General features: G+C 42.7%; 3 protein-coding genes across 3 annotated transcripts; 2 read left to right on the top strand and 1 right to left on the bottom strand.

Moving 5' to 3' along the window:
- Positions 1–651: 651 nt before the first annotated feature.
- Positions 652–11,074, bottom strand: trim46a (tripartite motif containing 46a). The gene is made up of 12 exons (XM_030783596.1): positions 11,015–11,074; positions 9,175–9,430; positions 8,226–8,376; positions 6,023–6,221; positions 5,373–5,519; positions 4,788–4,883; positions 4,188–4,441; positions 3,885–4,006; positions 3,163–3,510; positions 2,074–2,303; positions 1,683–1,750; positions 652–1,042 (listed from the first exon to the last, which is right to left on the bottom strand). The coding sequence occupies exons 1-12, from the start codon at positions 11,072–11,074 to the stop codon at positions 652–654; spliced, it is 2,322 nt and encodes a 773-aa protein (XP_030639456.1).
- A 1,031-nt stretch (positions 11,075–12,105) lies between these two features.
- On the top strand, positions 12,106–15,404 carry krtcap2 (keratinocyte associated protein 2). The gene is made up of 5 exons (XM_030783648.1): positions 12,106–12,221; positions 13,695–13,849; positions 14,168–14,231; positions 14,561–14,627; positions 14,979–15,404. The coding sequence occupies exons 1-5, from the start codon at positions 12,218–12,220 to the stop codon at positions 15,097–15,099; spliced, it is 411 nt and encodes a 136-aa protein (XP_030639508.1). The 5' UTR covers positions 12,106–12,217; the 3' UTR covers positions 15,100–15,404.
- Positions 15,405–17,180: 1,776 nt separating this feature from the next.
- Positions 17,181–18,699, top strand: s100a10b (S100 calcium binding protein A10b). Its single transcript, XM_030783673.1, has 3 exons — positions 17,181–17,235; positions 18,007–18,152; positions 18,374–18,699. The coding sequence occupies exons 2-3, from the start codon at positions 18,012–18,014 to the stop codon at positions 18,533–18,535; spliced, it is 303 nt and encodes a 100-aa protein (XP_030639533.1). The 5' UTR covers positions 17,181–17,235; positions 18,007–18,011; the 3' UTR covers positions 18,536–18,699.
- The last annotated feature ends 3,801 nt before the right edge of the window (positions 18,700–22,500 follow it).

Here is a 22,500-nt window from a genome sequence, read left to right as displayed (position 1 = left end):
AGCAGATATGTCTCCTTATATCATTATTAAAACATATGTGGGAGGAGCAAGACTGACATGAAGATGTACTTCTATTTTCAAGGCAATTAACATTCCTGCAAATAAAATTACATAAAACGGTAATACTTTAAATCAAGGTCTGTTTATATATATATATATGCATATAGCTTGTAAATTTCATTTGCAGTTATTTACAAGCTATGTAAAATATTCAGTAAATCACGAGAAATTGCTTGTTCACGTTGAGAGCAATGACATTAGACGTGTTATATGAGAGAAACCTGAATCAATATATTAATCATTGCTCATGCAGCTGGACCTGATAAATATTTCCATTTCTTCATGTTAAGCACTTTTAAAACACATACAAACAAATGATTTCTCCTGATTTACTAATACTCTACGAGTAGTTAGCATGCTATAACATATAAAAATGTTTTTTAACATAATACATAAACAAACCTTAATATAAAATATCGCCAAGATGTCCTGCATATACCGATAATTTATGTGTAAACAAAGTCGAAAGTTAAAACAAAACAAATAAATATATATATGTAAACAGAAATGATACAAGAAGACTTGTGTAAAGGTGCTTGTTTTCAGAGAGCATCTTGACAATGTGATTGGTTGAATAAACCATCATTCACATCAGTTACTGAGATTCGTAGCGCGCGTTTGGATGGTTACTCTCCTGGGTGGAGCCTGCTCCGTGCTGCGATTGGCTATCAGCTCTTGCAGCTGTAGAGCTCCTCCGCCAATGAAACAGAAGGCCGGGCACACAGGGGCGGAGCAGTCAATGGTCCCCTCCCACAGCACCCGCAGAGAGTGGGCATCATAGAAAGTGACCTGGCCTTTGTCGAAGTCCAGACAGACCCCGAGGCGTGGGGGTAAGGGGGCGGTGTGAGGGGTGGCTGGGGGTTTGGCTGAACCTGACTGGGGCAGTAGGATTTTACCCATCCCCATAGTCAGGAAACAGAATGGGGGAGGGGAGTCCTGTGCATCTTCTGCTCCACTGTCGTGCCCGCTGTCAGGATCATACCTACAGAGACAGAGAGAGAGAGAGAGAGAGAGAGAGAGAGAGAGAGAGAGACAAGAGAGAGAGAGACAGAGAAAGAGAGAGAGAGACAGAGAGAGAGGGAGAGAGAGAGAGACACAAGAGAGAGAGAGAGAGAGAGAGAGAGAGACGAGAGAGAGAGAGAGAGAGAGAGAGAGAGACGAGAGAGAGAGAGAGAGAGAGAGGGAGAGAGAAAGAGAGAGGGAGAGAGAGAGAGAGACAGAGAGAGAGACAGACAGACAGAGTGAGAGAGAGAGAGAGACAGGGAGAGAGAGAGAGACAGGCAGACAGAAAGTGAGCGAGAGAGAGAGAAAGAGAGAGAGACAGACAGGCAGGCAGACGGAGAGAGAGGCCATTAATAGTTCAGTCTGTCACTCTTTTAACAAACGCACAGAAAAACAAGTTATAAAGAACAGAAAGGAAAGAATAATAGAGCACAAATCAGCTGAATGTCTGTCACTGGTTGCAAGATGTTACACGATACACTCTTCCCCATCTATTCAAAAAGCCCCTCCATTTAAAAAAAAAAAAAACACAGTCTCTACTGTGCATCTCACAGTTCTATTTAGAACTTGCTCCCTCCCAGAAAAAACCTCTCTCCTTTCCGTATGGTCTGTCATCTCACCTCGGACTAGCCATATCTTGAGGAAGATGGAACCACTCCTGTAGTCTGGCTTCCAGTCCCACCCCCACCTGCACACACACAATACAAGACATTCATAACTGTCACCCAGTAAGCCGTTAGCAAGATCATTTGATTTACCTCCGGGATGTTCTACATAAGCCTGGAACTGGAACATTCCGGAACTTCATTTGTTACACTCATTACTCAGCTGTTTCTTTGTAGCTATGCAGCGTAGACAATTATGTCACTGAGGAGAAGATGTGGAAGATGTGTGTGTGTGTGTGTGTGCGCGTGTGGGTGTGAGTGTGTGGGTGTGGGTGTGTGGGTGACAATAACTCTAGTTAATAACTAGCTCGTTGTATATTTCAGATTTGTGCAACTCAAAACTCACCTTAACAAGGTAGGAGCCAGGTTCTATTGAGCATGCCCAGTAGTGCCTGCCCTGTGTGACAGACAGATCGCCTACCAGGAGGTCAGAGGTCAGATGACAGGAGGTTAGGGAGCGGTCTGCTGCCTGTAAGAGAGTCAGTCCAGGCACGCTACGTGCGTACGTCTGACCTTTACCCAACGCCAAACGATCAGCATGTAACCCCCACCGAGAGTCCAGGCAGAATGACAAAACTGACGCAGAAAGAGAGAGAGAGAGAGAGAGAGAGAGAGAGAGAAAGGGAGACAGAGAGGGAGGGAGGGAGAGACAGAGAGGGAGGGGGGTAAGCATAGGGAGAAAGGGAGGGAGGGATGGATAGAAAGAGGAACAAGAGGGAAAAAACAGCGGAGAGAGGGATTAGGGTAAAATAAGGGATTGGGAGGCGTAGAGGCAGGCAGGAGAAAAAGGAAGAGGAGGAGGGAGGAGGAACAGGGGCAGTTAAGAGCAGGGTTTAGGGACAATATATAAGGTGGAGAGACGGATAGACAGAAGGAGAGAGAGCAGGACCACTATATAGAGATATATATATATATATATTTTAGGAGAAAGCAGGAAAAACATATGATATATTCCAGTGGAATACATGTCAGAGCAGAGGAAGTAAGGAGAAAAGGAGATGGGAGAGAACAGAAGGAGAGGCAGCCTATGCCATGCTCTGATGAGCTGAAAATGAGGATGAATAGAGAGAGAGAGAGAGAAAGAGAGAGAGAGAGAGAAATGGGAAGGGAGTGTAAGAACCAGGGGTGGGATACAGTTGGATGGAAAAGGAGGGAGAAGACGAGTGGAATGGCGGGATGTGGACATGAAGAGGAGGATGAGAGAGAAGAGTGGGAGGGATGGGCGGAGCGGTGGGAAAAGGCAGAGGTGAAGGAATGGAGCAGAGATGGAAAAAGAGGAAAGAAAAAAAAGTGAAGTTAAGCTGAAAAAGAAGAATGAGAGTGAAAGATGAGATTCTGTTTGCAGCGAATCGTGCCAATGCATGTATTAATGGACTAAAAAAAAAAAAGAGAGTGTGTGTGTGTGTGTGTGTGTGTGTGTCGTTGCTGGTCGTACCTGGTGCGGGCGGAGTGTGTAAATACACTTCTTCGCTGTATTCTCCAAACCCCGCCTTATTACAGCCACGCACTCTCAACACATACACGCTGTCCATCTCCAGTCTGTCAATCACAGTGCTGGTCCCGCCCACCTCGTCCAGTCGCTGCCACGTCCAGGGAGCACTGTTGCTGGCCCCTCCCCCTTCCGTCCGGCCTCTGCCCCAAAGTGCCCCGGCCCCGCCCACTCTCCTCTGGTACTCCACAGAATAATGCCAGGCGGGGGCGGAGTCTTGGGGGAGGCGCCAGCACAGGTAAAGCTGGTCATAGGCCAAAGTCTTTTGAGTGTCAATTACAGGAGCCAATGGGGCTGCAAGAAAACACGAGACAAACAGGCTTCGTAATCACGCAAAAAATGTCCTCCTCCGTAAATCTATAGATGTCCAAAAACACGACCATGCCAGTCTAAGGTGCAGTGGAATGCTATGATCACAAAAGCATAAATAGCAGAAAAAAAAAATATTACAAATGCCTCAGTTTCAAATGTGGTAAAACTGGAAAATAACATTCATAGCATATTTTAACCTCGCACAATATGTTATCCATTTGTTTTGGCAGGTGCATCTCACTTTCTATCCTCTTAGTTCTTAGGGTGGATATTGAAAGTTTGCATTTCAAATTTGCTTATGAGCTTTCGCAAAACATTGGGGCGGAATACTAAAAAAATGCCGTTGCCACGGCAACCTTGTATGAAGTCCATGCTTGCGAGAAGTTTGAGCTCTCTGGAGACGTCGAGCTGAAAGTGTCGGAACGAGGGATCGGCAGCGAGAGAAAAATGCTGTAAGTGCTCTATGGCCCTCGCTAGCCTAGGAGAAAAAAACAAAACAAAAAAAAAGAACAATGTGAGAGAAGGGTTAATGAAAATTAAAGACAGATCAGATTTCTCTCTCTCTCTCTCTCTCTCTCTCTCTCTCAGTCCTTTCCCCTTAGTTTTCGGTTCCTGGCTCACACACACACACACACACACACACACATTCAGTGTCTAACCTGTTATGTGTAACCCTGGCTGCATGTACAAAGCAGGGCTGGTCAGTTTCTTTGAGGAGCTCCTGTGTGTAGGTCATTAGACCAGCATTGTCCAGCAGACTCTGTTTCTCTGACAGCTGATTGGTCAGTGCTTCCGCCCGTTTAGTGCGTGACCCCTCCAGCGCCATCGCCAGAGCTCCTTGCCTCTCCGTCAACACGCTCCGCAACTCGTTCACAAACTGAGACAACTGCTCCTTTGCCACAGAACTGTTTAACTGGAGACACATTGAGACGATGGGGAATTCAGTTTGGCCTTCAGTGTGAACTGAAATCGGTTTTGGTATCTGAATCAGAGTTGGAGATAGCATGGGAGCTAGAAATGGAATTTGAATTTGGAACTGTCAGAATGTGAATTTAAGACAGGAATTGAACTGAAAGTTCAGTTGAAATCATAGTTCAAAAGAAAATTCCATATGATGGAACCGGACCTGAAATTTGATCTAGGGTCAAAGGGACATGGATTTTGAATAACAAGAGAGGTCAGAGAGATATACATGAAAAGAACAATGAAAAGACAAAAATGTATCTCCTTTTCAGGGTATGTTCACATATCTTGTTTACCTCAGTCTGCGTGATGGCACTCTCTAATTGGGTGATCTGAGTCTGCACCAACTCCTGATTGGCCAAGATGTAGTTCATCTCCTTGGTGATCTTTTCCTGAGAAACCATGAGTGAGACACAGATTTATAATGTAAACACAAACAGAGTCAAGGTAATCAGTGTGCATCACATCTAAAATGCTTCAACCCTCAGGCAACAAACATGAGCTGCATCCAGAGTAAACATGGTTCCTCTCACCGTGTATTTGACTCTGTGAAGTTCACCTCCCCCTACTGGTTATACACAGCCAATACCTACTAACAAAACACTGAAGTCTAGCCAATGGCCTAACAGGACGTTCTTTATTCAACAAGCAACCGAACGGGGAATAGAAAAGACGCGTTGCCGCACCTTTGCCCTGACGTACAACACCCGCCACGTTAATAAATCAGATACGAGTTTCAAACAAACAAAAGCAAATGTCTGGTTCTGCCCGTGTAAAGCAAGTGAAGCCTGTTCACTTCGGTTTGGCCTGCGGGGCTCGGCAGCCTTGCGGCGAGATAAGGGTCAGAGGTCAAAGGGGAGAAGAGATCTGGGGGCCGGTACCTTCAGGGCCTGGTAGGCCTGGGCGACGGGTAGGATCTTGTGGCCGCTGTGGGCTCGCCGTAGTTTACACAGAGGGCAGAGCAGACGCTGGCAAGACCTACAGTAGAACTGCAGCTTCTCCTGCTCGTGCTCCACACACACCAACACCTGAGAGAGTGAGTGTGTTGTGTGTGTGTGTGTGTGTGTGTGTGTGTGTGAGTGTGTGTGTGTGTGGGGGGGGGGGGGGGGATTTGGGGGGTTACAAGAGGATGGGAGAGAGCAAGAGAGACAGATAGAAAACAGGATCGGCGTGAGAATGAGAAAAATAAAAATTAAAAAAAAAAAGTGGAATCATCCGCCAGAATCCTTGGCCCCGTATTTTATAGTTCTGATACTGATACTTCTGTCATTAAAGTTATGATGCCTGCCAGGCTTGGAGATAAAATACATATAAGTAGAGAGCCAATGGGTTTGCCAGACAAGCAATATAACTGCCAATAAAAACCCATGAAATGACAGTTATCCTGTAAAAAAAAAAAAAAAATGTTGCCTGCGGTTACAGATTTATAGGGGGGCGGAGTTGGACAAGTTAGTCATTCTCTAGCCACGCCCTAAGCCCCTCCCACGCGAGCTCATTAACAATTCCGTTTTCCCCCTGCAGAGCGTCTCACCTTCGGTCTGAAGCTGTGTGTGGGCAGAATGTGTTCGTGTTGGGCGCGGGGCGTACCCCAGGGGTGGTACAGCTTAAAACACTCGTTACAGAAGTTGGACCTGCAGTCAGCACAGCCTTTAGTGGCTTCCAATGCCTGAGGAGGTTTACAGTACTGACACATAACTGCCAAAGTGCCCAGATTTACGGTGTGTCTGTACCTACAGAGAGAGAGAGAGAGAGAGAGAGAGAAGAGAGAAGAGAGACTTTAACTAACGACTAAACGAAACCACACAAACAGAGTTACTATGTAATTTAACTACGTTGTTCAAACAAGAGAGAAAGGCAAAGGGTGAAGCTCAGAAAACTCAGAAAACAGAGTGAGTGGAAAAAAAGAAGAAGAAGAAGAAGAAGAAAAAGAAGAAGAAGAAGAGGAAGAAGAAGACAGTGCCTTCATTTTCATGTGTAACTTATATTTTATTCAAATACAAGAAAAGTATAACGGAGTCAAACTAAGGACAATCAAAGAGACAGAGCTAGAGACAGAGCTAGAGAGAGAGAGAGAGAGAGAGAGAGAGAGAGAGAGAGAAAGAGATGTGTGTGAGAGAGGGTGAGGTGTGAGACAGATAAAGATATACACAGGCAAAGAGAGAGAGAGAGAGAGAGAGAGAGAGAGAGACGTTTGAGTGTAATCGAATCTCTGTCTGGGTGAAGAGCAGAGAGGGAGAATTGAAAGGTCTGCATGCACAGTGTTTTTTTTTTTTTAGGGTGATCCAGCACGAGAGAGAAAAGAAAAAGATTAATGCCGGGATCACACTGCACGATATTTTTGTCTTTCACGACGGCCACAATGTTAGAATAGGCGATATCACAGCGCCATAACGTTTTGCCATGCCTTGGCCGGAAGACTGGCAACGCTACAAGTACGACCCCGACCAATCATCGCATGCTGCCTTTAAAGACCTTGCGCAATTTCATAAGTCGTCGGGGAAGGCGACTGTCATTCGTCCTATTGGTCAACGTCAAGGAACATGTCGTAGGAGATGTCAGACTAGGCGGGAAAATACAGAAAATCGTGACGTGCTAGACTTTTCGTGCCGTGTGTCGTGTTTCGGCGTGGGGCGTCCCAGACTGCACACGTCGCTGTTCTTAGATGATGTCACACCACACGGGGGTAAAGGCGCCCGAAAGTGGAAGTTTGTCCGCGACGACAAAATCGTGTCAAAATCGGGCTTGAAATCGTTGTAGTCTGAACCCGGCATAAAGGGGGAATGAGCAGAGGAGCATGAGAGTGAAAAGAAAAAGAGCACAAATTTATTTTGCATGCAATTTGTATGCAGGTGCAAACGCTCATTCCTGCAAAGCTGAGTGTGTGTGTGTGTGTGTGTGTGCGTGTGCACGCGCGTGCGTGCGTAAAAAGGAAATACTTCAGTGCGTCTCTCTATTTCGAAACTACTGCAGCTTTTCAGCACATCAAAGGCAACACAGACTCTCAGCATCAGCACTTTCCTCAAGTTTCTCTCTCTCTCTCTCTCTCCGTTTCTCTCTGTTTGATGAGTTGTAATTGAGCTGGCCTGTTTCTCTGTAAAGTCCTGCGGTAAGGTTTTTTAAGGGCACATTAAGACTGATTGATCTCTTGCATTGAGCAAGAATAAGAGAGTTACAATTGTTTTGTTTGGGGTTTTTTTTTTTTTTTTTCACGCGCCAGAAAAAAAAATCGCATTAAGTGCTAGTTCCACTTTCTGAACGAATTCTCTACTCCACCAGTTAGGTTTCTAACCCTATCCCATCAGTTCTTTTTCATTCTCTCTCATTTTTGCCATGTTTACTTTGTGGCTTGGAATAGCTTTGAATGTGTGGTTTTGTGAAACTGATTGCAAGAAAGTTATGGTATGCCAGCTGTCAATCAAGGTGCTTTCGTAACTTTAAATAGACAGCAAAAACTGGCATTAGCATTTTACTGTCTAGGCACAGCAGTGAACACTGTGAGAAAACTGTCAGAATGTGTGTGTGTGTGTGTGTGTGTGTGTGTGTGTGTGTGTGTGTGTGTGTGTGTGTGTGTGTGTGTGTGCATGTATTTGTGTGTTTCCATGTGCATGTGTGTAGGTCTTTGTGCATAAACATGTGTATGTGGATATGTGTATGCAGGTATATATTTATGTACGTGTGTGTGTGTGTGTGTGTGTGTGAGAGAGAGAGAGAGAGAGAGATAGAGAGAGAGATACCTCTCCACAATGCGTTCCAATGTGAGGTTTCGGAGGCAGTCTGCCAGGCCTCTCTCTCCCAGCTCCACATCCTTCTTACACAACGGACACGGAAACAGCATGATGAGAGGAGGAGTGTCCTTACGCCTGCGCCCAGGGTACGTCCCACACACTGAGAGAGAGAGAGAGAGGGAGGGATGGAGAGAGAGAGAGAGAGAGAGAGAGAGAGAGAGAGAGAGAGAGAGATGACATATTTAGACTGAGAACAGCTGTTAGCACTATAACACAACACGGATATATCCGTAATACATCTGCCAGGGGAATACACACACACACACACACACACACTTACTTGTACTTCTATCTCTGTGAGGACACTCATTGACATAATGCATTCCCTAGCCCCTTACCCTAACCTTAACCATCACAACTAAATGCCTAACCCCAACCCTTACCCTAACCCTAAACCTGAACCTAATTCTAACCTGAACCCTAAAACCAAGTCTTAACCCTCAAACAGCCGTTTGAAGCCATGAGGACCAGCCAAAATGTCCTCACTTTCCCAAAATGTCCTCACTCCCAGTTTGTGTGTCTAAAACCCAAGCTGTACAAGTGCACACAAACACAAAAACACACACACACACACACACACACACACACATCATGGTGATGACATTGTGTCACTGTAAGGAAGTCACATTATGATGACGATATCAAAAAACTCACTTCCACAGTGATGTCATGCAATACTGATGTCATACGGACACACACACACACATATACACATATACTTTCAGTATACCTCACACTGGTATAAATCCACAACCTCTTTTCCTCCAACCCACAGACTCTACCGCTGTACCACACCAAACAAGAGCCTAACCACCCACCCACATACGCACGCACACACACACACACACACATACACACACACACACACACACACACACACACGCACACTAACACACACCTGTTCGAAGGACGCGGTCAAGCCGGTCTGGTTTGGGCAGAGGTCTCCGTGCCTGGCGAGGGGAGCGTGTGTTTGGGCTGGATGTGGGGGTGTTGGGCTCAGGGGGTAGTTCAGGAGGAGGATACCCTCTCTGTACCAGCACCTCTGCGGCACATAACACACACACACTGTGTAAACAAGGCAAGATGATGGGCTGCTTCACCATCTCATCACACAGCGGACACTTCAGCTCCTTCTCCATACTCTTCATGTTAGACTAGAGAGAGAGAGAGAGAGAGAGAGAGAGAGAGAGAGAGAGAGAGAAGGGTGGAGAGCAGCGCAATGAAACATGGAGAAGTGAGGAAGCTTCGACGACACAATGTAAAAAGGTTGAGATAAAGAAACTATCACGGTTAAACATTCATGTCAAGTCACACAGTGAGGAGTTCTATACATTATAGATACTGCGCATTTAACATAATCACATTTTCTGCTGAATCTCTAAGTTTCCAACGTTAAAAATGTAACACGGCCCGGAAACGGTAACGTAACTCCAGCTCTTACTGGCCGAATAGCATGAATCTGTCTCCTGATTTATTTATGTCACGGGGCAGTTCGCATGCTCATAAACTCCTCTGGTTTAAAATAAAAATAAAAGAAAGAAATAAAACTATATTTGACACATTATTTGTCTGCTCTCAAGCGGTTCTCGATTTGTGATCTATATTTTCAGTTTCGAGCTGGGAGAATTCACAATGCGGTCGATTCATTATTTAGGTTAAAACAATTATTAATGTGGTAACATGTAACACAGTGGGGCTATCTATCAAATAAAATATTGACCATCTTATTAAAAACAGGAAAACAACTTCTATATCCCAACAAATCTTATTTACCTGGTTAACCTCCATCAAAAATTCATCCGAGTGGTCCGGTTAAAAATTGCATAGGTTACTTTGCCTCTGAAAAATAACCTAATCATTTTCGCCACCGCTGAAGCAGCAGAATTAACGTCGATAAAGCGAGCAAAATAACTATATTCTATCTGCTCTTGTCGCCAAAAAGTGTTCTTTCTGTAACCTTTGGAATAAGCGCGGCGAGTCTCCGTTTCTATCCTCTCTTAGGCGTTTCCAGCGCCGTTTCCCTGCCTCTTTCCTCGCTCGAGGCCGCCACACGCCTGCATCCCATCGCCATAGCAACCGGCATCCTAATGTAGCAGCACTCCCTGTGGCGCTAAAGCAACGGTGGTTTGGCCTTGTTTATTTAAGGTCTGAGTCACAGAGCGACGATTATTTTCTTTTTTTATTATTATTATTTAAATCCACCTAAAAAGAATCGTTTGTCTAAACCCCACAATGCGGGATCACAACAACATCACAATGAGTCGAAACAGTCTGACTGTTTTCATCCTTTGCAACAGCGAATTCATTCCACAAAATAAATCAGCTGGATAAATAGGCTAGCGTTTGAACATGGATGATTAGGGACTGCGATATTCACTGTTCGCTGTTTTTAAACCAAAGTTTAATTCCCAAACACCCCAGTAAGACAGGCCCTGGCGGCCGCCCTGAACCGCATCTTTTCGCACGAGGCAGCAGCGAGTGCTAGTTCGCCCATAGTGAGTGGAAGAAATAGATTTTTACTTCAAACGGGTCATACAGGCCCATGCAAACAGCTAGCGAAACGGTCCATCATACACTAAGGATTCTTAACTATTCTTAATTCGATTACCACAACTGCTTGAAATGACCACAAACCCATTATATATTACAAAGCCAAATCTTTGGTATGGTGATACTGAGATTTAAAAAAAAAATGCAATTTCTTTTTCAAAAATGCAATGAACAGTGCTGATACTTACGCTAATGCGCACCAACGCGTCCATGATGGAGGTAAAGGTTTGTAAATCCGGCTCTGTCATCGCTTGAAACACGCAAAAGATGCCAAATATCAACTTCAGAAGATTAAGATGGAGTGGGATATTATTTGTCCGAATGACTTTCGGATTTACAGAGAAAAACAGAATTTAGAGAAGCCTACATATTAAAATGAAGGTTTGCCACGTTAGAACGCGTACACCTGTATACACATAGGCAAAATAACGGCACGTCGTACATATACGAAAAATAACGACATTATGACGATGAACAAAACATTAATTTAGCCTCTCAATAACTGAATCCTGTCCATGACGGTCTGATATTGGTTAGTGCGATGTAATTACCAACGAGTATGTATTCCCTCGTACAATGTATAGTACTGTATAGGATACGCTTATGATGATGTGTACAAAAAAAACGGTCTGGGAGCATGCGTGCTGGCTCCTGCGGAGAGGAACAGTTCCAGGTTCGCGGGGGGCAAGGATTATGTGGAGAAAATAGATTTTCTAATGGGAGCAATCGACAATGATTCTATTACCATTTCACTGATTAAGTCATAACAGATGTTCAAATTAAATTTAATATGATTTAGGCATACCAACGCCTGCACGCACAGAGTGTAAGCTATATAGGTTACATATCGTAGTTTACACATAATGATATGTGGGCTATGACTCTGAAGTTTAGTACTAACTGTCTCTTTGTTTTGCCCAAAGGAAGTATTTGTTTGTATTTGATGTATACTTTACATACAGTGCATACAGTAGGCATATTATTAGTATTATATATAAAATACCCATTCCATATTCCACATGAAGACTCCGCTGCAGATCAAACGTATCCGTCATTACCAAAGTCAATACATCACAAATAAATTTAAAACAGATATTTTATTGGAAATGGTTATAACTGCATGCGTGAATGACTTCAGCTTTGGGTCTGTATCCATACACGCAATATATTGTTTGAATCCGAGCACGAATAGTTTGTGATGCAGTTCAACCTTCATTCCACGAGATGGCGCTGTGTCCTGCCTTAAGGACGGAATTGGAATCGGGTGACTGCGTGTTCTTTTCACAGCTACCTGTCTCTAGTGGAGGCACAGTAGTTGTTAAGCCTCACGCCTAGTTTATAGCGAAGTACTTTGTTTCTATACGCTTTTTCCCATTATCAAAACGCAGAACATGGGTAAGTTGCACAGGATTTATTTTCACCACCTGAAGCAGTTTCTAAGTTAAAAGACACAGAAAATAAGTAATATGAATGAATGGTATATGTGACATTTAGCGTTTTTAGCTCATCTGAGGTGTCCACCCCACAGGTATCTATACTTTCATAACGAGACTGTTCAGTTTAATTGTGAAAAGATGGTATAGGAACAATGTGCGGTTCTGCCGGATAAAGGTTTTTCTTTGCGTTTTGGCTTTTTAATCAGAACAACTGAAATTCGGCGTTAGCTGCGTTTGCTTTTAAGTGTGTCTAGCTAGCCATCCCACTTTTGCTTAGCGCCGTCTCTAAATATTCAAATGTGCTACTATTGACCAACACACATTAATCTACGGTTGAATTAGCTACTAATTGGAAATGTCTTTTGTTTCAATAAAAACACTATAATGCGGGGCTTTTAATTGTGATTTAGCTTGCTAATGGCTAAGTGACCAACCGACGTTTCCAGCCGGAATATTTTGAGGAGCGTACACTGACGTGGCCCAAAAAGCCGACGAGCTTTTCTGAAAGGAGCAAAGATCGCGGAGTTCTTTCAACAGCGCACATTTCAGTACATCTCTTTATGTATTCCGCAGCATGTGAAATATCGTTCTTTTTCTGCCGGGCCTCGTACAACAGCACTTTATAATGACACGTCTGACGTTTTAAGGAACATTTGAAACAGTCTTGAGTGAGCCCTCTTGTGGACATATAAAGACCCCTTAGACTTGCACATTTTGCATTATATGGAGCTCAAGCACATTAACGAAATAAACATTAATCAGCATGAATAAGTTAGGCGTGGTAGTGATGGTATAGATCCAAAATGTGCCATCTTGTGGATCTGTAATATGACTGAGGTACAAATCAGCTAGTTTTAGATCATCAGTTGTTTGGGCATCAGATGTCAGGGATGCTTATGAAAAGTTCTTCCTCTTGAATTGTCCATGCAAGTGAAGTACGTTCTCTCAGAGATCCTCTCTCTCGGTGATTATATTGAATCAGTGCAGATAATGTGAAAGAAAAAACACAGAAATATATATTTCTAAAAAAAAAAAAAAAAAAAGCAGTGCTGTGGAGATGGAGTCAGAGTCGGAATCAGAAGCAGTTATTGGGGTACCCGAGTCTGAGTCGGTAAAAATGTACCATAAATTGAGGAGTCAGAGTCAAAGGTATTGTGCACTGACTCCACAGCCACTGCTGATGATTGCTTTCAGTCCATGTAGGAAATATAATTGGCCTGATTACAAAGAGAGGAGTCGGGGCTGGTGGTACCGTAAACTGAGGAGTCAGAGTTGAAGGTTTTGTGTAAAGACACCGCGGCCCTGTAAAAATTCAAAGCGAGCTATCTTAAATATCTCTTACATGTCTACTCTTTACCCCCCCCCCCCCCCCTCTCTCTCTCTCTCTCTCTCTCTCTCTCTCTCTCTCTCTCTCTCTCTCTCTCTCTCTCAGCGGTGAACACAAGCACATCCCTGGTGTTGTCCAGTCTGCTGTCGGTGCTGGTCTTTGCTGGCATGCAGATGTTTAGTCGGCAGCTGGGCTCGTCTGAGTGGCTGACCATACTGGGAGGGTTCCTGGGATCTGTGCTCTTCATCTGCTCTCTCACTGTATCCTCTCCCTCGCTACTGCAATACATCCAGACCTGCTTCATTCAAGAAAAACAATAACAACAACAGCAATAATAATAACAACAATAATAATACAGATAATAATAATTTCAGAGTAGTCTATGTATGTCAGTATATGAGAGATAGTATGCATCACTCCTAGATGATGCAAACAGACAAACAGCACATCACTGTCTCCAGCTCCTGTGCATATATTGCAGCACAATGATGCTGTAATATAGTGACTGAGCAAAGAAGTGCTCTCGTGTGTTCTTTTCTCCCGTTGGCTCCCATGTCTCTCCTTAACCACACTCTCAGGCCTTCAATAACCTGGAGAATCTGGTCTTTGGCAAGGGCTTTCAGGCTAAGATCTTCCCAGAGAGTGAGTTTACGTTGCCCTGTCCGTAATTAACGCTTACAGTGAACTTCAAAGTGTTCAGATATATTCTTATTCAGCTAGTCACAGGCTGCATGTTACTCCTTCGTTGTTAAACATTTCACTTAAGCGGTCATATAAGTTAAAAATAACATAGTTTTTGTTGTGTTAATGGGATAACAATGTGTCATTCAGAAAAGGAGCCTCCGTAGCCGATAATTATGATTATGCTTTTTTTTCCTATTTTTAATAATGTTGGAAATGCCAGGAAGTATAGTAACCTCTCTCTCTCTCGCTCTCTCTTTCTCTGACTCATTTTTTTCCTTCTTTCTCAGTCCTTTTGTGTCTGATGCTCTCTCTGTTTGCCTCTGGGCTGGTACATCGAGTATGCGTCACTACATGGTGAGTATCAGATGGTCAAACCAACGCGTAGAGACATCACAGACCGTGGGGCAAATTTTGACCTAGGAAACAGGAATCTGTTACTCACATCATAGTCATTATTCATATTCACTCACTTGAGCATTTCAAAGACCTCTGTGTCAAAAGACGCTTTGTGATTGGACAGCTGAATCTGTTAGGTCGAGAAAAGCTTTGCGATTGGATACACAAGGTATCTGTTGGGTGGGCTTCTGTAATTTAGATGACAAGTCTGCTGTGTCAAAAGTAGGGTTTTTTTTTTTTTTTTACTCATTTTCGTATTTCTCTCTTTCTCTTTTATGTCTCCCTTTCATCTGTCACTCTCTCTTTCAGTTTGATCTTCTCTCTCTTCGCTCTTTACTACATTAACAAAGTCTCAGCAGCTCTTTACCAGGCGGCAGTTCCAGCAGCCACCCCAGCTAAAACCACCAGCAAGGGCAAGAGGAAGAACTGAATCACCACGGAATCAACCGCCCGGCTATCACCCAATCAGCACTCTGCCATGAGTGGCTCCCAGCCAATCACAATTAAAAAAAAAAAGACAAAAACAAAAAAATGGAATTTGGCTAGCCAATGGAATCACGCTGCAGTAAGATGTTACGTGCATTGCTACTTCAAAATATAGTTTCTACATTCCAAACCATCAGATCACGTTTTTCCATTATTAATGGCATCGATTGGTTTCAACACTGTGGAATATGTTTGTGTTTATTTGTTTGTTGAACAAATTTGCTATTAAAACCATTTGAAAATGCCATATATATTTATTTCTGTGACTTCATGAAATGAGAAAAACATACACACACACACACACACAAAACAACAGAATTGCCCTTATTCTGTGCACTCCACCCTTTCCTTACGACATGGTTTAACGCACAGCCTCAGGGTCTGTTCCGCATCATAAGATCATTGAGTATTTGACTCTGGAAAAACAGCTTAGACTGTCTGAATGCACCAACACTGTGTATAACCCCAACCAACGTCGTGACACATGAGTAACACAATCTGACAACAGTGTGTCTGTATGTGCTCTGCTTTATGGAGACTGACCCGCTCTGACAAGATTAAGAGATTGGCCCGGGAATCTCCAGGTGGATTTGATTCCTCACACCCACTGTTTTCTAACTCTCACTAAACAGATGATGAGCTTTAGGCAACGATTAGATCAAATCGGAGTGCTTGATCAGGGTCATATTTAAACAACTTTCTATTTCTGTCAGTTGACAAGAAAGTGAGCGAGGGGATGGGCAACGGACCGGAGACAAGAAGTCAGACAAAAAGTACCCACCCAACCACTCTTGATCACGCCTACATGTAGTTGTCTGGGAAGTGATCTTTCCAGCAAATTCCACAATGTGAAATGAACTCTGACAGCGTACATGTCACATTTCACTGCACAGTTTTACTCGGTAAAGCTGTAACAAGAATCGGTACAAGTGAAGACCGTTATAGTGACAGAGACCCTTGTGATATAGTTGTGTCATGAATGTGTTTCCTTTGTAATTTGTATGCACGATCTGTATGGATTTAATTTAAGCATTTTTTTTAAGTGAATAAATGCCCAGAACCGGTTCTGCTCAGCGTTCTGACATGACGGTTAAGTATTTTGAAAGCTTGGAACGCGTTTTGGCACGCTGTTAGTTTGTTTAAGTATGTTGGGAAAGAAGGTTCTTGGAAGAGCATTCTGGGAATGCACATACTCTCAAGCTGTTACCTTGACAACCAAGATACACCCTGTCCAAACTCCACGCTGTACTAAAGTACAGACGTCCTCCCCCATGCCCCTCTCTCGCTCTTTCTCTCTCTCTCGTTTTCTACAGTCCTGCACTGAGTCAGCCATATGGGCCTGTCTGGCACTAAAAATCCATACTGGCCCTTACAACCACTGTCCCGTACAGATAAACATCATTGTTAATCCGACACAAACAGCCACACAGAGGGAGGCAGAACTGCTATGTCAGATAAAAAGGTCTGGCAACTGTGAGTCATTCGGTTGGGAAAGAAAGGAGGAGGAAAGAGCAGGGAGGGGTAATTTTTTTTTAGCATGCCGGTCCATGTATTACTTAATTAGTTTATGTAGTTGAAGACAGTAAACCGTTAATCGAAAGGTGCATGTTAGGGAGTTGCGGTCCTGCTTAGCGTAACTCTGCCGGCTCAAACTCAAACCCTCGCCTGTGTTAGGGACCTACTTTTTCACACCTTTTCAATAAAATATTATCTGACACGTCAAGTAGACTACAAATTCCAGAGGAAGTCGATAACTGTGCGAGTTTGAGATACAATTCAAGTGTTTTTCTCCCTTTTCTTGCAAATGTCATTCGGTTATTCAGTCGTAACTTCATCAATCGTCCATTCAGTTGCTCAAAGATAATGTGATACATATAAGACCATAAATTCATACAGACAGATAAGTCTGATAGCAAGTAGCCTATACACCCACCCACCTACCGTACCCTACCCTTCCCCTAGTCACACACACATGTACTCCTAAGGGCGGCGCCCAACTATAAATTCCTCCTCAAACTATTCACCCAGCTTCTGCGTACATCGTTTGCTCAAGTCTCAACAGTTCTCAACATTAAATCTGGTAAGTTTCCGTTTTTCGTTCGCTCAAAACGCAGTGGCATTTGTTTTTCTTGACAGTTCATGTACGTCTGATAATCTCTGAAATCTGTTGAAAAATGTCCAAAGTTCACAATCATTTGAAGAAAAAAAAAGTGAGAGAGAGAATGAAAGAACAGAACGTATCGCTAAATCCAAAGGGTTGTTGGCCTATCCAAGCAAATTCATACACGATTTACTGTTTTACTTATTATCTGTATTCTTGCGTCGGTTATATTTTTGCACACTTGAAGCACAAAGTTATAACTTTTCGAAACTTTGCGCACGACGCACCCTAGTGCGTAAAGACTGGACTCACATGTAGGGACTCTGTACGTTTGTATCAGTTTATTCCACTCTGACGTCAATAGATTTATTGTCGTATATATAATCATTTTTAAACTTTAATTTCTTTCATTTCTACTGTTTTTAATGTTCGTTCTTGAAAGATTGATCACTTTACGGACTCGAATCTTGGTATGTTTCCAGTTAAAGAATAAAGAAAACGCCCACATACCAAATACAGTTCGTTTAACTCCGTTGGTTATGATGGGAGAACGAGAACTGTCAAACTTGTTGGTCAGCCAACACGATCGCTGACCCAGCCTGTGAGCGTGATGTGTGTGCGTGGGGATGTGTAACGTAAAATAACAGAGTGAATAAAATCCATACTCTTTTTGCAACTCTCTCTCTCTCTCTCTCTCTCTGTCTCTCTCTCTCTCTCTCTCTCTCTCTCTCTCTCTTTCTTTCTTTTTAGCCAACATGCCTTCTGAACTGGAGAGAGCAATGGAATCGCTCATTACGGTGTTTCACCGTTATGCGTCTAGAGAGGGAGACAGTGCCTCACTCAGTCGCAAAGAACTGAAGCAGCTCATGGAGGCAGAGTTGTCTAGCTTCCTCAAGGTACACACACACACACACACACACACAGCCCTGCCCTGCCTTTACCTCTTTTTGCACTCTTCGTACTCCTCAAAACCTCATTCCTGGTTCCCTCGTGCTTTTACTCTTTCGTTACAATACTGCTTTTCCAGATGGGTGGGCAGATTGACGGATGAATAGATTTGTCATACTTCCCTCTGTTCATTCTCTCGTTCTCCTTTCCTCCCTTTGCCTGACTGTAGTCTCAGAAGGACCCAGCTACAGTGGATAAGATAATGAAGGACTTGGATGCTAACGGAGATGGCCAAGTGAACTTTGAGGAGTTTGTGGCTCTGGTTGTGGGTTTGTCCATCGCCTGTGAGCAGTGCTATCAGATGCATCTTCAGAAAAGCTGCAGAAAGTGAAGAAATAAAAGGAGGACCAAAAGAGGGGGGGATAAAAAAAATAAAAAAAACGAAACAATGAGATAACCACAGAGCGAATGAGATCAGATGTCTTTTTTTTTATACTGAATCATTTTATAAATGACTGTTAATAAACACTGGCAAGCAGAGGCCGAAATATTTCATGAGTTGTTTTTTTTGTTTGTTTGTTCGTTTTTGTCTTTCTGCCAGACTGAGTTTAAAAAAAAAAAGAGAGAAAATCTTTCATAATATAACATTACATATGTTCTCATTCGCATGACTGCACCTAAATACACCTACACAATCTCTCCCTCACTTCTCCTGTCTCTCCCTCCCTCTCTCTCTCACTGTCCGATCATGCTTGATATACCTACACAGTATATACATAATAAAAACAATTTACCAGACACTCAGTGACCTCAGAGCTCCACAACCTTCAGTTTGTGGTGAGAAGAACAACACCTGAATTCTCCATTTTCATTTCAGGTGGTGAACTATTGACCTGTGTGAACCATAAGCTCTGACAAAATAACGTAATTGCAATCTTATTCTCACTGTACTGCAAAGAGAAGTTTGGTTTAAAAAAAAAAAATCTTAATGTTTCTCCAAGGAACGACCTCATGTCTATCGCTCAGATAGAAATCTCTCTGTTAAACTTTTAAATTATGATGCTCGCTGCAAAGTAAATAGAAAAGACTCCAAAAAAAAAAAAAAAAAATTTGACACACAGGGCGAAAGTTCATATTTTACTCAAATCAAGAAGGGGAGAATATGTACAGATCTTAGGTTAGTTTGAAGTGTTAGCTTATGGTGTTGCATGCACAGGACTTTGGATTCAAGGTCTTCTCAGAGAGTGGCAAAACAATGCTGATCCCAGATCAGCTAATGTGGTTTGTCTTTGTCTCTTCTGAAGGTGGAGAACTTTAAATGTGAAGCAAATATTTCCATGCAGGGCAAGTTTGAACTGAGGTTCCAAAATAGATTAAATCACTTAACATGCACTGATTAATTATTATTATTATTATTATTATTATTATTATTATTATTATTATTATTATTATTATTATCATTTTTTGCAGCAGAATCTATCTTAGATTTAGGACATACAGTCCTCTCTCTCTCTCTGTGCCTAAATTTCTCACCAGATGTTGACTAAAGAGGATATAGGGTGTGTTCAGAAATCTGTGCAAATAAAATGGTTGCCCAGTTACCACGGGTTGCTTTAGGGCGTTGTTTCCGGATGAGGTAACTAGATAGAGTGAGAACTGACAACAGTGATTCAAACATTTTTTTTTTTTGACTGTGTAAAAGACTAGCTTAAAAGTTTTTTGAAAATTGTATCGTAATTCATCCACAGAATTTCTAGAAACATAAAAGAATACGTCATTCTTGATCCGGCTTTTGAAATAAACAAACAAATTGGACATTCAGACAGCAACTGGAGTCACTGGAGTCTGGAAAACGCTCTGAGGAGAAAAAAAACTCTTTGAAATGGCGTGTGTGTCTGTGTGCCTGTGTGTGTGTGTGTGTGTGTGTGTGTGTGTGCGCGCACGTGTGTTTGTGTGTGTGTCTACGTGCACATGCATGTCTGTTTGTCTTTGTGTTTTTAAAACTGAATGCACTTTTGTAGTTCCTAAAAGTGACCACAAGGGTTCAGCAAAAGTCCTCAAAAATCCAAGGATTAGCTTTTACATATTTTCCGGGCTTGGACTGGAAACTGTTCTCCTAATAATCAGAGCAGTCATGAAAAACAGGAAGACAAGGAGAGAAACGAGTAACTGAAAATGAAATACGAATCACACCGTCACATATTCCAAATATGTCATACTAATGTGGTATCACAATTTTAACACGCTGTTGTCAAAAAGGAATTCATCTGTAAGAATGATCAGTTATAGTATTTTGGACTAAGTTAACAAAAAGTAAATGAATAAATAGATTAACTAATGTGAAAATTCCAAATGTAGATTTGTGAGTACTGTTATAGCTTTATGTACAGTGCTAAGCGGCAATAGTAAAAGACAGAAAATCTCCATTTGCCAACCACAGTAATCATGGGTATTGTGGCACGTGTAGTTAAATGTGTAAATCTGACATTGCGGCATCCAAAAAAAAAAAAAGAAAAAAAATGGAATAGGCAGATATTTTACACCTGAAGCAGGCAAAATGCTGTTCTTGTTCACCTCAAAGGCTCAGATCCAAGCAAGATGTAATGGCATGGCCTACGCAGCCAAAACTGTAAACTGTTATACATAACCGCAACCAAGACGCGTAACACAGCCAAAGGCTAAGGAAAATAAAAGTGGTATATTAAAAGCGGAAACAAAGGGGAGGGGATAAGGATGCAAAATGTGAAAGATGCAAATTCCATTTTGGCTCGATGGATGGTGCTGTGATAGGAACGCAGCAGTTACCACCAGGCACGGCCCGGGTTAAACGTGGCAGTGGCCGAATTAAACAGACGCACAGAAGCACGTGAATAAGAAACACAGACAACTCAAAGTTGTGAAATCAAAACTAAGAGCTTTTTTTCTAAAATAAAATATCAAACAAAGCCATCTGTCTGAAGAGAGAGAGAGAGAGAGAGAGAGAGAGAGAAAGTAAAAAAGGGTAGAACAGAAAGGGTAACGATATCCGCGAAACTCAAGAATAAAATCAGCATGCGCTCAAGAACTGAGGTGTCTGTAACAAAAGCTCATTCAAGACTGAGCGCAATCTAACAGGCAAGGGGAGCATAAATTGGGCAGTGCAACAAAACACAGGTGAGAAACCAAATGATCCAATCAGGTTGATTCATCTGTAGAAATGAGGGCGTTCCCACGGCAGCCCTCTAGTGGACACCCCTGAGGATTGCCCGGAGCTGTGACGAGCGCTGCGGGTGGTGAGAGAAGGTTTGGATTTCCTACTGAAATACGCTCGAGCTCTTATAGAAAAACAAAAAACAAAAAACAAAACCCTTTGTCGAACCTTGCCTTTCAGTTACAGTAAAAGTGTTTTACCAGAGCCAAATTCATCATGCAGGATTTCTTCAATGCCATAGGCTTAGCTTCCCTGATAGCAAGCGGGTGAGCGACAGGTGATGCATGTGACAAGCACTACAAACAATGAGAGATGGCTCTTTGGGTTGAATCTGAGTCTGTAATGACAAAGAATGGAGTAATAGTATTATATAACAGGTTCAGGTCAAATACCCGTATGTTACCAAAACGCAGCGGTTAGACCTGAACACTGTCACACCTGCATGACCAGACGCCGTTGTCAACCGTAGCACATGTTTAGAAAAGAACCAAAGGAAGAACAGAACAGGGTTCGGCAAAAGACAATACCTTAATGTATGTTTATCTGTGTATTCTGAAGATGTTGCCCAGCAGCAAGTAACACACATGTCGTGGTTCACATACCTTAACCACACACACACACACACACACACACACACACAGACACACACACACAGACACACACACACAGACACATATGTTTACATATAGATTGTGATGTATGTAGTATTTACTCACAGAGAACCCTCAGTGCTTAGAGCAATGTATGTGTGTGTGTGTATATGTGTGTGCACGTGTGTGTGTGTGTGTGTGTGTGTATGTATGTACATGTCTCTGTGTGTGTGTGTGGGGGGGGGGGGTCAGGTGGTCATGTGGATGAGAGGGTAGATTGGGAGGTAATGACAAGTTACTGTGGCAGTAGTATTCTAACGAGAAGATTCATACTCCACTACAACAGTAGCAGTTCATGGTCATTTTGCCTGAATAAAACATGACAATTACTTTGACAATGACCCAAAAAACTAATAAATAAAACCCAATTAGCTGTTTAGGTTATTACATTCATCAAATTTGAGCTCAAACAGGTTTGTTTAGTTGTCATATATAATGTTATATGTCGCATATGTTATTATGGTGTGGTATTGTATTAAAACACAGACATACACATACACACGCACGCACACACAC

The sequence above is a fragment of the Chanos chanos genome, chromosome 9 (assembly GCF_902362185.1).
Source record: "Chanos chanos chromosome 9, fChaCha1.1, whole genome shotgun sequence".
NCBI lineage: Eukaryota > Metazoa > Chordata > Actinopteri > Gonorynchiformes > Chanidae > Chanos > Chanos chanos.
This window is presented reverse-complemented; position numbering and strand designations above follow the sequence as displayed.

Coding starts and splice junctions, on each gene's coding strand:
- krtcap2 (XM_030783648.1), top strand. Junction 13,850..14,167: donor TCTTCATCTGCTCTCTCACT/GTATCCTCTCCC, acceptor CCACACTCTCAG/GCCTTCAATAACCTGGAGAA. Junction 14,232..14,560: donor GGCTAAGATCTTCCCAGAGA/GTGAGTTTACGT, acceptor CTTCTTTCTCAG/TCCTTTTGTGTCTGATGCTC.
- trim46a (XM_030783596.1), bottom strand. CDS start 11,074: ATGACAGAGCCGGATTTACAAACCTTTACCTCCATCATGGACGCGTTG. Junction 5,520..6,022: donor CACACAGCTTCAGACCGAAG/GTGAGACGCTCT, acceptor TCACTCTCTCAG/GTGTTGGTGTGTGTGGAGCA. Junction 1,751..2,073: donor CTGGCTCCTACCTTGTTAAG/GTGAGTTTTGAG, acceptor GTGTGTGTGCAG/GTGGGGGTGGGACTGGAAGC.
- s100a10b (XM_030783673.1), top strand. CDS start 18,012: ATGCCTTCTGAACTGGAGAGAGCAATGGAATCGCTCATTACGGTGTTT. Junction 18,153..18,373: donor AGTTGTCTAGCTTCCTCAAG/GTACACACACAC, acceptor GCCTGACTGTAG/TCTCAGAAGGACCCAGCTAC.